Below are 14,868 nucleotides of genomic sequence, written 5' to 3'. Positions count from 1 at the left end.
AATCCTTGATAAGTATCGATATAATATCATTTCGTTGACCGATGCTAGTTTCAATCTTCGATTACCGTTATTAAATCCACAATGTATCCTACATTCAAATGTCAAGCAAGTTTAGAATGTCCTTGTTATTTACATTATTTTCAAAGGTCTTCAACTAAGCTTGAAGTAATTTTAAATTTATTTAAATGTTTCGTTTAAGTTATCATAGATTGATCCAGTTAATTTACCAAAAAAAAGTGGTTTATTCTAGATATAAATAATGTTGAATATTTAAATTGTTTTTGGATAACTTGAACAGTTTTTTTTGTTGTCAAACATATGAATGTGAACGCAGCTTTTATTCATTAAGCTTTATAATAATTTATAAATAGAGACTACATACTTTGTTACTTATTACGAATTAATCCATAAAGCATTACAGTCTATTGTCGAAAAAATCGAATTTAAAATTATATGGATGGCCATTGTGTCCAAATTTATTTGTTTGTATTAAGCTTAACATTAAATGACTGCTGTCGTAGTTACAATCCGTTCTTGAAGAATGTCAATAAATTGCGTTGTTTCGACGCGTAATATACGGTAAAGCGTGAAGGGTAATCGAAAGCAGCATACAAATAGTTCTCAGAAACCTTGAAGCACAGAGTCTGCAAAGACACGGCAAGAAATTTGGTAAGAATTTTGCGAAGAAAGTTACTGCACTGGGAGACAAAACAAATACAACCAGCGCTTTCAAAAAATCATACAGGACCCTAAAAAGTTTATTATAAAAATAAATGTCATTGCATTACTTTTGACCAAAAATCTAAAAGTTTTTGTAATGTCACTTACATCAATTGAACACAATTGCCTCTCGTTTTCTTTGCTAATAATCAAGTTATGACCACGTTTTTATGCAATCTCAATGATGATAAATGTGACTGAGAAATCGTTAACGCATTTATGAAAGTAGTAAATACAGTAGATGTTTTAAATAAACATATTACAAGATGTGGTTACCATTCTGACATCTTTTACGTAGGCAAACAAATGGTTATAATATTTTTAATAGTTTTATTTTAATTGTGTCTAATAATTCATTTAATGTAAATCAACATGGTTTTATCACTGGTTTTAGAAGAATAATTGAAATGGAGTTAATTATGATTGTTACAGATTTTTTCCTAAATTATTTTAATGTATATACATATTTGAATTTTAAATAAGCTTATGTTGTATGACAATTCTCGATACTTAGTTAAGCATTTATTTTTATTTTTTTATTGCTTAGATGGTTGGACGAGAAAAAGTATTCAAATGGTAGTTGATAATTTTTTTATTTCTTTGTTTTCAAACGATTTGTATGCCGATCTCGGAAGCTGTAATGCCCCGATGAATAAATACGTCATGTCCTTTGTAATAATGGAATGGCAGTCATGTTTGTAATAATGGAACTGTACAACAACAACTATAGCACCTTAAGGAATTTTATTAACGTCAATGTACTTTTGCTTTGACCTTTGATGTGAAACGATTTGAAATATTTTACGTATAACCACTTCATAGTTTGGTACTGATATAAATCGTTATTGATTGATATATTAAGCATGTTCAGTTAAGATTGTAAAGTGAAATTATACAATTAATCAGAAGTACTAATTGTGAAGAGCCAGATTGACATTGAAATGTTTTGTAGGTTTGTTCAACACACACAATAAACAACTATCTTATAAAAACGGAAACTAGGTACCGAATATTGAACACGTTCTGATGTGAACTGCAAAAATATGTGAATAAAGAAAATATAAGTCATACAACTTTAGAGCCTCTTATAAGTTTGTTAAATTTTAATAAGTAAAAAAGAAAATTATATGCTACAACTCGATACAAGAGCTACCATAATAGAGCTGAGAGACATCGATCATAGCTCACGTTTTACGTTTCCATATGGCTGAAAATGAGCATTGCTGTGGAAATTGCTGTGTTCATAATTAGTCTGCGGAAGGCAGATGCAATATAGAATTAATTAATTAATATAAACATAGAATTGAACTATTGTTAAATTACCTTGTGAAATGTTTATTTAATATATTCTTTAAATTTCAATTATTTGATTAATTAGCCAAATTAATGAAATAATGAATTTCAATCGTTTCAAATGTATTTGTATTTTATTTTATTATTTATATATTACTAAATACATATATTCGTTTTAAGTTATTACATAAATTTGTTTTAAGTTCAATATGAAATGATTAAAAATAGTGCAAAGTAAAAATGCATATGTTATATTAATAATTATTATTTTGATTTATGATCCATACTGTACCTAAGAAAGTTGTCATAACGTGATTTTCAATTCCAGGCGTACCCTGACTGGTCCTGGCATACAGCAGGACGAGGGGACATCAATTGTACGGGGCTGATATCGGTGTACCGCGTCCGAGCTGATAGATGCAACAGGCTCTGGGTACTGGATGCCGGAGTTATCACCAGCCTTGATGATTTCCGACGCGTTTGCCCTCCTAAAATATTGATTTTTGACATGGCTACTGATCGTCTTGTAAGTAATTTTTTTTACTAAGTTTTCCGTGTGTCAATAATGAAAACATTTTCAGGTGTAACATCGCCATATCGTTTCTTTTGAAGTCCTACGCACGCTAGATTACTTTGTTTGTGGCAAATAAAATAACTTGTTAATTTATTTTACTTAGTAGAATTATAAAGATAAATACAAAACCCAATAGCAGATACCTTGATATTAATGTTTCTCAAAAGATTCTACCGACATTCAAATCCTTTTTATTAATTGTGAATCACTAATTATTCAGCAATAAATACCAACAGTATTTTAATGCGTAGTTAGGCAAATTAAATAATGCAAATCACTTAGTGAAACGCGTAAAAATTAATAGCCATATCATATCCGTTCTAAACGATCGCTTGCGTCTGTTAATGAAATCTCAGGTGAAATCTGAATTTCGTGTGCCAATTATGTTAATTATGTATAAAATAACAATTAATAATGACGAGAATAAGAAAGAAAAAAAACTGTTCATTAAGATCGCGACAGTCAACAGCTACTTTAGTTTTATATTATACATTGTTGATTTATAAATTTACATAGTTTATGTTCTCTGAGTCATGCTTGTTATTTTTTTTTTTCTAATTTGGAATTTTAATTAAAACAGATCTTTCGAAAAATGTTATTTGGGGCAGGAAAGGAACGCAATTTAATTAATTGCACAATGCTTCACCGGTCGTAGTGGCCGCCGTTCTGTACTATGATTTGATGCTATTGTGTCGTAACTTTTACGATGAGGCGCGGCTCTTTCACGCTCCCCAAGATCAGACCGCGATCTTGAAACAAACCACGGCCTTAAATACATTTCACAATTATATACCAGTACTTCCATTCATAAATTTCGCTGAAATGTCGCTATGATGGTTCTTCTAATATTTTTTGAGGTAATTTTTTTTGAAATGCTTATTAACTATTTGATTATACACGACATTGATTCTGAAATGGCATTATAAGTAGTAAAGTAACCGATGCGAAATTATCGTTACGCGTGCTAAGTGAAAGATAAATGTAATTTTATAAAATATAATTTATACATTTTACGTTATAATACATTTATTATGGTACAAATGGAGGAACTACAATAGTAATTCCTTTAGGAACTACGATCTTTAGGCGACTTAAATTTCAAATTAATTTAAATATAATTTTATAATAAGCCATGTGTTCGCTAGTTACTGTAATGGTTTTAAAATAGGAGAATCGTGTTCCTGCTCGAGTTTATTCATTCAACACAAATATTTTTGTAATATAACGATCAGTGCACGAAATCAGTAGGAAATAATTGAATAGGAAATTTAAATCCAATTAATTATTCACGAAACAATTGTTCGCCAAGGTTTTTTTTTTTTTTTTTCTACCTGAGCTGATAGCCTTGAGAGGCTATTTCAGCGGAAACTTAACTAGTAGGTGAGCTCACGGGGCTCAAACCTGACGACGTTGCTAACACGAACCCTAGCAAGAGCCGTGCTTCGCAGAATCTACCACCGGATCGGAAACGCGACCCACTGAGAAGATCCGGCGAGAATCTCAGTGGGCTGTGTCTGAGGGTTAATTTACTCGTCGAGCCCTTCGTCGCAAGCGACGGGTTCGACGGGAACGGTGACCGGTGCTTGAGGTACCTAAAAGCACCGTCAGTGGATCGGGAGGATCCCAAATGACGTGTTTGGGGCGACGTCGACTGCTTTCCATTCTTGCCGCAGGATCGGGAATGAGCCAAGGAACTACAACCGGCACAAACACAATTTTACTCTAAGCATTTTAAAATATTACGTAATTTAGGCTACATACTCTATTGGTACATAGGAAATAAATCCGTAAATACGCACATAAAACAAAACGTATAACAAAAATAAGGATTTTTTTTTAATGGCCCCGCATTCATTTTAAAAATTATCGTAGTATTATTAAACAATCGTGTTTGTAGTTAAAACTGAAATCTATTTGAATTGTATTGATTTTATTTAAAGTTGTTTAAATTAATTCCGCGTGCTGATCATAAAAAGTAACCTATGCAAGCAAAGTGAACAGGTTTCTTGACCGTGTAATGATATTTAGTCCTTGTTATTTGTCTGGAGGTTAAATGTTGGATATCAAATCAAATCAAATCAATTTTTTTTTATTCAACATAAATGAAAGTACATACTTGTTGGACGTCAAAAAGAACTACCGCCAATTCACAAAAACTAGCCTCCGTCCTGAGAAGAACTGGCAAGAAACGGTGAAGCGGTCATGTCTTTTTTTTTAATATTTGTTTTTTTTTAAATATTCCTTTTTTTTTAAATATTCACGTTTATCGTAGAAGAAAAATAGCTGCAGTGTACCATTGTGCAGTTTTAACAGGGTCTATTAAATTATATTTCTTTCGGTCATTCATTTATATATAGCAGTTGCGTTGGCTATACTTGAATAATAAATATTGCGCAATTGCAGACAACATGCGCGCCGGGTTGTCTTTTGTCTAAGTTGTGGATGCAATGTTCCTACACTGAATAATTGTAAATAAAGCATAAAAAAGTTGACCGAAAATTGCATCGATTATAATGAAACCGGTTACTCTTATCTAATAACGCCTTTTTAGACCTTGAATGTTCGCATGCGCTCTACTTTAAGACTTCGTTCGAAATATAGATCGCAATCTATTGAATATGACGGATGTTGGTAGTTGAACTGCATTACTTTTTTGCATTGACATATTAATTTATTCTAATGATAAAGGAACATAATGTATTTCTTTTGCAACTGCATAAATTATTGTTGTTCATTACGTTAAATTAGTTTTGATTTTTCTTATTTTAATACTAGTGGTCTAATACAGAGCCTGTCGTTTGAATAAACGTTTCAAATCATTCTAAAAGATGAAGAATTAATGAAATTTTTCATTGTTGATATATTTGTGTTATCATGTTGTACTGACAACATAAGTTCTCGTATCGGGGCCAGAACAGAATCTGCGAGGTCATTCTGTTTATTTGAAAGGGTGCGGGGCGTGGGCTGTGGCTTTTCGAATGTCGCTTTGTGGCAATTGTACGCCTCACTCAATGTGGGCGACATGGTAACTACCTATTGTACATTATGTTCATTGTTCGTGGTCAAGTCAGTCATTTGTACGCAATTATTCCAGGCATTTACGTGCATTTTTTCAATTCGATATTTTCTATTAACATTTTACACGCCGTGTCTAAAACAATAATTAAGAAACAATTTAAGAGGCAAAACTGAGACCTTAGAACTCTTGTCTATAGGTGGGTTGCGGCATTTACGTTGTAGATGTCTATCGGCTTCGGTAATCATTCACCAGATGGGCCGTGAGCTCGTCCACCCATCTAAGCAATAAAATAAATAATAGCTTAAAAAAACTAACAAAACACGCTTTTATAGAAAATCCAACTAAAAAATAGGAAATAAATTTTAGTAAATTTGAATTAAAAATAGTGTAAGAAAAAATGATTTTATTGTAAAAAAAAGCGTGTCACCTTGTTCCGAAGGGACATTTTACTCCGCTTACAGATCATGGGACCGTTACATACTAACATACATACGTCTGAAGCTAATAAAAAGCATATGAAAAAGGCATTACTTAAAGATTTTGATCATGAATTGTTCATAATTTATTTCCAGGTGAGAAGCGTATACTTCCCCCGCGAGTTATTGCGTCCCAGCTCTCTGCTAACCAATTTGGTGCTGGACGAAACTCGTTCGTCTTCGAGGCTTTCGTCGACATGTGATCATTTATATGCGTACATCAGTGACACTGTAGCACCAGGTAATGTAGCTTACTATTCGTGTATATAGACACAAATATATAATAAATCTTAGGCTACATGTCGTTAAAAATATAAAGTCAGCATGCTTATTTAAGCATCGCTAACATCGAAAATTGAATTACCTTATTTTTCATTTAAATAAATATTTATACACTTACAATACGAGAGAAGGAAAAATAAATAATATGATCGTGCTAAGCTGGGCTCAAAATAATTTAAAGTCATCGTGGCCAAAAGGATAAGACGCCCGGCCCGGTGCATTTTTTCTTTTTTCTTTTTTTTTCTTTTATGGATGGACGAGCTTACAACCCACCTGGTGTTAAATGGTTACTGGAGCCCATAGACATCTACAACGTAAATGCGCCACCCACCTTGAGAAATAAGTTCTAACGTCTCAAGTATAGTTACAACGGCTGCCCCACCCTTCAAACCGAAACGCATTACTGCTTCACGGCAGAAATAGGCATGGTGGTGGTACCTACCCGCGCGGACTCACAAGAGGTCCTACCACCAGTAATGTAGCGATGCATCAGTGCTCGAATTCCGCCGGCAGGTACCAATTTTCTCATTGAAATACGTACTTAACAAATGTTCACGATTGACTTTCGCGGTGAAGGATCGTGTAGTAAAAAACAAACCCGTAAAATTATAATTTGCGTAATTACTGGTGATAGGACCTCTTATGAGTCCGCACGGGTAGGTACCATCACCCTGCCTATTTCTGCTGTGAAGCGTTTCGGTCTGAAGGGCGGGGCAGCTGTTATACTGTAAACGCTGAGACTTAGAACTCATATCTCCAGGTGGGTTTCATCTGTAAAAAAATAACATTTTGTATTAAAAATACAAAAACACTATAAAATGAGATGGTCTATAACGAACACCTTATTCTCGGATCGGTGCTGTCGATTAGGCAATCCTTGAGTTACAATACGCCTTACTGCTCAAACATACTTATACTTGATAATTTACTTAAGCCTATTATATATATCCACGGTGTTTTTTGAGTGGTATGATATGCCCTTCTTCAAACGAGGTAATAGGAGAATCCTCTTCGCCCCTGCCATTTTTGACGTTTATAAGCGAAGGTGAAGGCGACACTTAGGTGTTTTTTTTGTATACGAAGGCACTAAAAATCTGAATACATAATATCATGGTACGCTGGAGCTGATCTGATGATGAATTCGGAAGGCGAACCTGTCCACAACTACTAGTATACTCATTGAACTTCGTCTTATTAGATAACTAGCGACCCGCCCTCGCTTCGCTTCGGAAACTGTATTTTATTATTGATTTCTTCATTATTTAATGGATGTTAAAACTTCCTCTTCAATCACTCTACGTATTAAAAAAAACCGCATCAAAATCCGTTGCGTAGTTTCAAAGATTTAAGCATACATAGTGATATAGGGATAGAGAAAGCGACTTTGTTTTATACTATGTAGTGATTATGCATAAGAATTTATATATATCATACATATTTTGCAAAAGTACTATTCATTAGGCGAGTTATGTTCACAAACTATAACTGTTATTATACTCGTAATATTGAACTAACTCTCTCACAAAAGTGAGTTTATTATTCAATTGCTACATTGTTAGTAGAACTTGACGCTATAAATCTCAAATTCAGGCTCAGGACGTAAACATCGGAGATGACCCGATAATAGTTATTAGAGTATAACAAGACTGGTACTGTATACGAGCTATTGATGTTTAAGCAATAATTAGTAAGTCGCGCCGACCGTAAGTGCCGACAGAAAAAAGGCTGACACTGTAATCATTCCATATTACCGGCCCACTACCGACCCATGTTGTATTTACGAGTGAATAAATACCACTCAGAAATGCCCGCCTTTTCTCGGAGTAAAGTTAAACATGCAACGATGCGTGCACTCTCTACGTAAAGGCACCGTCATACTATTTTCAACTAATTGATTTTTTTTATTTTTATTCCATAGATGGGTGGACCAGCTCACCGCCTGGTATTAAGTGGTTACCGGGGCCCATATACATCTACAACGCAAGTGCCGCCACCTACCTTGATATATGAGCTCTAAGGTCTCAGTATAGTTACAACGGCTGCCCCACCCTTCAAATCGAAACGCATTAACGTTTTACGGCAGATATAGGCAGATTGAACTCATGTTCACGAATTGATTCCGTGATGAGGGAATAATACGTTTATTACTCTATACGATAGTAAAAATAGATTTGCGTAAATTATATATGAGACACGGACCTCAAGTCTCAAGCGTGGCGGCATTCATGTTGTAATGTCTATGGACTCCGGTAACCACCTAACACTCTTCAGCTGTTCATTCGTCTAAGCCAAAAAAGAACCCCAACAGCTTTGTGATTTAATAATAGATTAAATGAATTCCTACTAAATTGAAATTGATTTCAATTAAAAATTAATTTTATTGATAGTGATCAAGATCATTTTGAATAAATCAATCTTATTAAATTCAGGTCTGTTTTGAAAACCTTTCAATGAAAGTAGTGTTCGATATTAAATATGCTCTAATTCGTTTTTTAATGTTAAGTGTGTCGGGAGCCTAAGTTAGTGCTTTCTCCCAAATCGTGACGTAATGCTACAACGTATCCGATGCAGCCAATAATTATACTGACGCACTGTTATTCCGCGAAATTTTACCTAACATTGCGTAATTTTAATGCATGTTATCCACGATAACTGTTTGATTGATTGTCAAACGTTTCTTTGTAAGCGAGGCAAAGCTTGATACCATAAAATCAAATGAAAGTAGTTTTGTCAGTAGACGATTTCCTTTTTGTTTTCTTTTTGTAAATTATTCAGGCCGTGTCTGTTAATCCACAAAAGCTTTGTTATGTTTAATTTACACTTCTAAGATTGAATTATTTTAAATTAAACAAAATATTCGCCTAGCTACGTTGTCGATTGCATTACGGGGTCTAGGTGCTTTTAGGTACCTCAAGCGCCGGTCACCGTTCTCGTCGAACCCGTCGCTTGCGACGAAGGGCTCGATGAGCAAATTAACCCTCAGACACAGCCCACTGAGTTTCTCACCGGATCTTCTCAGTGGGTCGCGTTTCCGATCCGGTGGTAGATTCTGCGAAGCACGGCTCGTGTTAGCAACGTCGTCAGGTATGAGCCTCGTGAGCTCACCTACTAGTTAAGGTTGGAATAGCCTCTCAAGGCTGCCAGATTAGGTAGGAAAAAAAAAACGGCGTCTAAGTTCGGCTTCTAGAGAAAAACAATATCTTTGTCAAAAATGTTCGGGGTTTCGGTGTACTTCTTTTAGTTTCATGTTTTTTTTCCCACGAACAACTAAAATTATAGAATTGAGCGGTTGAGTTATGTATCATCATCTGTTATTAATGGCCTTAGCTTTTTCGGCGTACATATATATTAGAAACAGCTGACCCACGGATTACTTGGGTTCAGTGGTAAGCTCAGCTCTCAAACACTGAGATGGAAACCCATTAACATTTTGAGGCATATGGTCGAAGTTCTAACTATATATGAATAACTAGCGGATCGCTCCGGCTCCGCTCGGGTCTTTAACAAAAATTTCAACGATATTTGACATGGTTTCTATTTTTTTAAATAAAAGAACACTTATTGCGGCATAACTATAATAGTTAGACATATATATACATATACATTATTTTATTCTATCATCAATAGTGTTCGCAGGACACGCGATGTAAAGAATATTTTAGGTAATTTGTTTTACGCCTTGGGTTACATTATTGGAGTTTTAGTAAGGATCCCTAATTTTTTTTAAATAAGATTATAGCCTATGTCACTTAGGAATAGTGTAGCTTCCAAACAGTGAAAGAATTTTTTAAATCGGTTCAGTAGTTTCAGAGCCTATTCAATACAAACAAACAGACAAACAAATCTTACCTCTTTATAAAATTAGTATAGATTAGTATAGACTAGTATATTATATTAAAATTGGTACTCTTGTCAATGGAACTAATGATCACTTCGCAGTACAGTAGAGGTTAGTGGGACCGCCCGATGATGCTTGCAGGTCTAACAATAACTGCAATAATTAAATAATTGCATACGGGTCCTATACATAATTAAAACTACTTTTGAGGACGACTCGTCTAACTGTGTGTTTTGTAAGCGATGTAAGCATCAAAACGCTGTTTTTTTTATTGCTTAGATGTGTGGATGAGCTCACAGCCCTCCTGGTGTTAAGTGGTTACTGGAGCCCATAGACATCCACAACGTAAATGCGCCACCAACCTTGAGAATAAGTTCTAAGGTCTCAAGTATAGTTACAACGGCTGCCCCACCCTTCAAACCGAAACGCATTACTGCTTCTCGGCAGAAATAGGCAGAGTGGTGGTACCCACCCGCGCGGACTCACAAGAGGTCCAACCACCAGTAATGTAAAGATCATAAAAACGCGAGAGAACCGTTAAATCAGCTTTAAGCTCAATAAATCAGTAAATCAGTAATCAGTAAATCAGTTTTAAGCTTAATTACAGAGGTTTTGGTGATTTCGTTTTATTACATGAAGTAAAATTCCTTCAATGCGGAAGTGGATTTAATTACCTTAAAAAATGGATGATAATTTTCTTAGGTTTTCACGAGCTGCAGATATGCTTGATTCCACATAAATAGTTTAAATTCGCATTTATTAATTTAATTTTACTTATTCCGACTTTTTGAGACGTTGAGAGTTTAGGTGAACGAACGCGAACATGATCTCCGAAATACTCTTAATGAAGTGACGATGACAATGATTTAAAACTTTGAAGTTATACTTTTTTTTATTGCTCGAGCAGGTAAACGAGTATACAGCCCACTTGATGGTAAGTGGTTACCGTCGCTCATGGGGCAGAGCCAAGCCGCTGCCTACCAAATTTACTTCTCTTTACAATTACTTACTGCTAAAAAAATTTACTTCTCACTATTGCAGTTTAATTTTGTTTTCAGGCATAATAGTGTACGATGGTGGTCGTGATAATGCTTGGCGCGTGACCCACGCATCAATGTACCCTGACCCCGATCTCGGCGAATATGACATAGGCGGAGAAAGGTTTACCCTCATGGATGGTGTTGTCGGCCTTGCGCTTTCCCCCGCTCAAGGACTTCTTTACTACCAACCTCTTGCTACAGATAGGTAAGACACAATACAACACAAGAAAATACAATGCGACATACAAAAAAAAGCCACAAAACCAATGTTATAATTTAAATAGAACTTGTGTAGAAAAACTAAACTTTATTAAAATCTTAGTTTGATTTTACTGTAAATACGGTTGTATTCACTGATGCTAAATGCTATCCTAAAGTCATCACAGACCTGTCGGTCAGTCAAAGATTAGGTAGCATACATGTTATTACTCCGTAGTCGATATATTTGTCGACGACCATATCATTATTACTATGTCGTTAATATAAATATCCCTACTAAAAATGTCTTTAAAAAAGTATGATTTAAAAGTGTATCCTATAATAAATACATTCTGACATTAAATGAAGCACTTCCTAATGACAATTAGACACGAATCCATAACATTAAATAACATTACATAAAATAAATAAAATATAAATAATACGTTATATTATATAAAGCTGTTATATCAGAAATCTTCTTGTAATACGTTTTCAATAAGTTTCAAAACCGCTATCAATCAAACCATTACGGATACGAATATGAAGCCACAGTCATATGAATAATAAACACAATACGATAAAAAACGGATGATTTTAACACAAAAACCGCAAGAATTTCCCCGTTGTGAATTAGCAACATATCGTATTAGTAACACAAAAAAGACGTATAATTTACAATCACAAACACTTAATTAACGTTATTAATTTAATTACTGGACGCTAGATATTTACTGAGTCGTGTAATTCGCGGTTATAACTATGTATGAGTATCCGATTGTTAGTGATTGAGTTCATGATTAGTGAAAATTATTGGTAGGTATTATTGGTAAGTATATGTATTTTGACAAGAATCTACAGTGTTTTTTTGTTTAGTTCTTGAACTGGAATGTCGACGTCGCCCTAAACATGTCATTACGGATCCTCCCGATCCATTAACGGTGCTTTTAGGTACCACAAGCACCGGTCACCGCCCTCGTCGAGCCCGTCGCTTGTGACGAAGGGCTCGACGACTGAATTAACCCATAGACACAGCCCACTGAGTTTCTCGCCAGATCTTCTCAGTGGGTCGTGTTTCCGATCCGGTGGTAGATTCTGCGAAGCACTGCCCTTGCTAGGGCCAGTGTTATCAACATTCCCAGTTAGAGCTCCGTGAGCTCACCTACACGTCAAGGAGAAGCTGAAATAGCCTCTTAAGGTTATCAGCATAGCTAGGAGAAAAAAAAGAACCGGGACAATTTTACGTGAAAGTTACTGAATAATTTTCACACTATCAATGAAAGCAATTCGCGATTACGACTTTGCTAAATATTGCTGTAATTTAAAAATTGATGAAAATCTTCCGTGAGCATGAATTCTTTTTTTCTAATTTATCGTAATATCAATCGCATATTAATTCGAAAGTGCACGTAGATTTAAAAAAAGAAAAACAAAGTATATTAAATTGATATGACTTGTCAAAGTAAACTTATTACTTCTCGCTTATTACAGAGTATTCAGCGTATCAACAGCAGTTCTTGCAGCTGGTCCCCCTGCGGAGGGTACCGAGCTTCCTGTGAACCTCGTAGGCCGAAAATCCTCTCAAGGTCTAGGCTTGGCTGTCGACCCCCGCGATGACACTATCATCTTTAGCCCCATGACCGAGACCGCCATTGCAGCGTGGAACCCCATCACTAACACACACAAGTGAGTTCTTTTATGTTTTTTTTTAGTTGAAATAAAATTATATGTTCCCACTGAATTTTGAGTTAATGAACTAACTATCTCAGCATTCGTTTCCGTCATATTTGTGAAGACGAGTTAATTAATGGTAACTATTCCGGTCATCGTTCTCGTCGAACCCGTCGCTTGCGACGAAGGGCTCGACGAGTAAATTAACCCTCAGACACAGTCCACTGAGTTTCTCGCCGGATCTTCTCAGTGGGTCGCGTTTTCGATCTGGTGGTAGATTCTGCGAAGCACGCCTCTTTCTAGGGTTCGTGTTAGCAACGTCATCAGGTTTGAGCCTTGTGAGCTTACCTACTAGTTAAGGCTACGCTGATATAGCCTCTCAAGGCTCTCAGCTTATGTAAGAAAAAAAAAGGTAACTATTTGTTAAAGTTAATATTTTTACACGAGCTATTATTTAAAGGGTTCTAATCGTGATTTTCACATTTGTTAAGTTCTCGTTAAATAATAATACGGGTAATGTATAAAACAATTCGTTAAAATTCTTATGTAATAAGAAAAATAATATCAGGCTGTGTTGATAGCTATATATATGCACGAACTTTGGACATGATCAAAATGTGTATTAACAAACACAATAGTATTCGTTGTTTCTAGCTGTTGTAATACAAGAAACCAGTTTTGTTCGCATATTAATATTATTATTGCTTAAACCGCGAACTATTCGCATGATCATTTCTCAGTTAGCGATTCGAAGCGTGAATGACCTTCGCAAAAATTTTGTGAGTTGTTATAAATCGATATCCGCTGATCGCTTTGTGGGAAACACATTGTTGCACCTTTGTTGCACCTTTGTTATTCACGATGGGGAATCACAGGCGCAGTATTTCTTGGATGATGCAGACGGGTGCTGTTATGTTTGGATGACGTATTAAATGAGATTGCAAAGGGGACGGCTCATTTCAGGCCCAAAGCGGACAATAGATTAGAGAAAAAATACTTAGTGCATTAATTTTGTCATAAATAAATATGCATTTACTTTCTTCCAAATAAGCGCCACTACAGTTTACAATAAGTAGTTTAAAAAAAGTAACTCTATTGAAAAAAACAAGAATTTTATTTTTGCGGGAAAAATATTGCCAACTTCAAAACCTTTTACGTATTAAGTAAACATTTTAAGTATATAAAAAAACATATAAATAAATCATTTTACATATTATCATTAATCAATCGATTTTAATCGATTTTCAGCACATAAAATAACATCAAAGACATACCCATTGGACTTTAACTTGTTACTATACTTGAGACCTTAGAACTTATATCTCAAGGTGGGTGGCGCATTTACGTTGTGGATGTTTGTGGGCTCCAGTAACCACTTAACACCAGGGTGGCTGTGAGATCGTCCACCCATCTAAGCAATAAAAAAACTTAACTTGTATTGTTATTTAAATATGTACAACTAAAACAAAAACATAAAAAATAAAATATAATGTGTACTCGTACAAAAAAGATGAAGAAATAAATCCAATATCGGTTATTTAAAAAAATGATCGATATATGAATTTCATGTAATTATTTTTCTTTATACTGACAACACTGATTTTAATCTGACTGACTGACACTTCGCTTGCTGCTTGTGCTTGCGTTCAAAATGGATGTGTTTTGATTTTTCTTCGATTTATTTTGCTTTTATCAATAACGTTTCATACTACGGCTGAAAACCATTGTGTGAATTGTGGTTTTAACCTGACCGAGAT

General features: G+C 35.0%; 2 protein-coding genes across 3 annotated transcripts in view; both read left to right on the top strand.

The window, feature by feature from the left end:
* The window catches only part of LOC134200438 (uncharacterized), a 400,183-nt gene that overhangs the window by 107,070 nt on the left and 278,245 nt on the right, over window positions 1-14,868 (top strand). The gene's annotated exons all lie outside the window — the stretch shown is intronic.
* Window positions 1-14,868, top strand: part of Y-e (yellow-e) — a 40,215-nt gene that overhangs the window by 20,416 nt on the left and 4,931 nt on the right. Inside the window, exons 3-6 of one of the 2 annotated variants that reach the window (XM_038016621.2) lie at window positions 2,342-2,539; window positions 6,179-6,323; window positions 11,261-11,447; window positions 12,932-13,126. In XM_038016621.2, the coding sequence (XP_037872549.1) occupies window positions 2,342-2,539; window positions 6,179-6,323; window positions 11,261-11,447; window positions 12,932-13,126 (725 nt within the window). Of the gene's footprint in view, window positions 1-2,341; window positions 2,540-6,178; window positions 6,324-11,260; window positions 11,448-12,931; window positions 13,131-14,868 lie in introns of those variants that run through there. The other variant, NM_001166143.1, reaches the window with a different exon arrangement.

Source organism: Bombyx mori, chromosome 17 (genome assembly GCF_030269925.1).
Source record: "Bombyx mori chromosome 17, ASM3026992v2".
Lineage (NCBI taxonomy): Eukaryota > Metazoa > Arthropoda > Insecta > Lepidoptera > Bombycidae > Bombyx > Bombyx mori.
The sequence above is the reverse complement of the archived record's forward strand: the minus strand, read 5'-3'. Positions and strand labels throughout refer to the sequence as shown.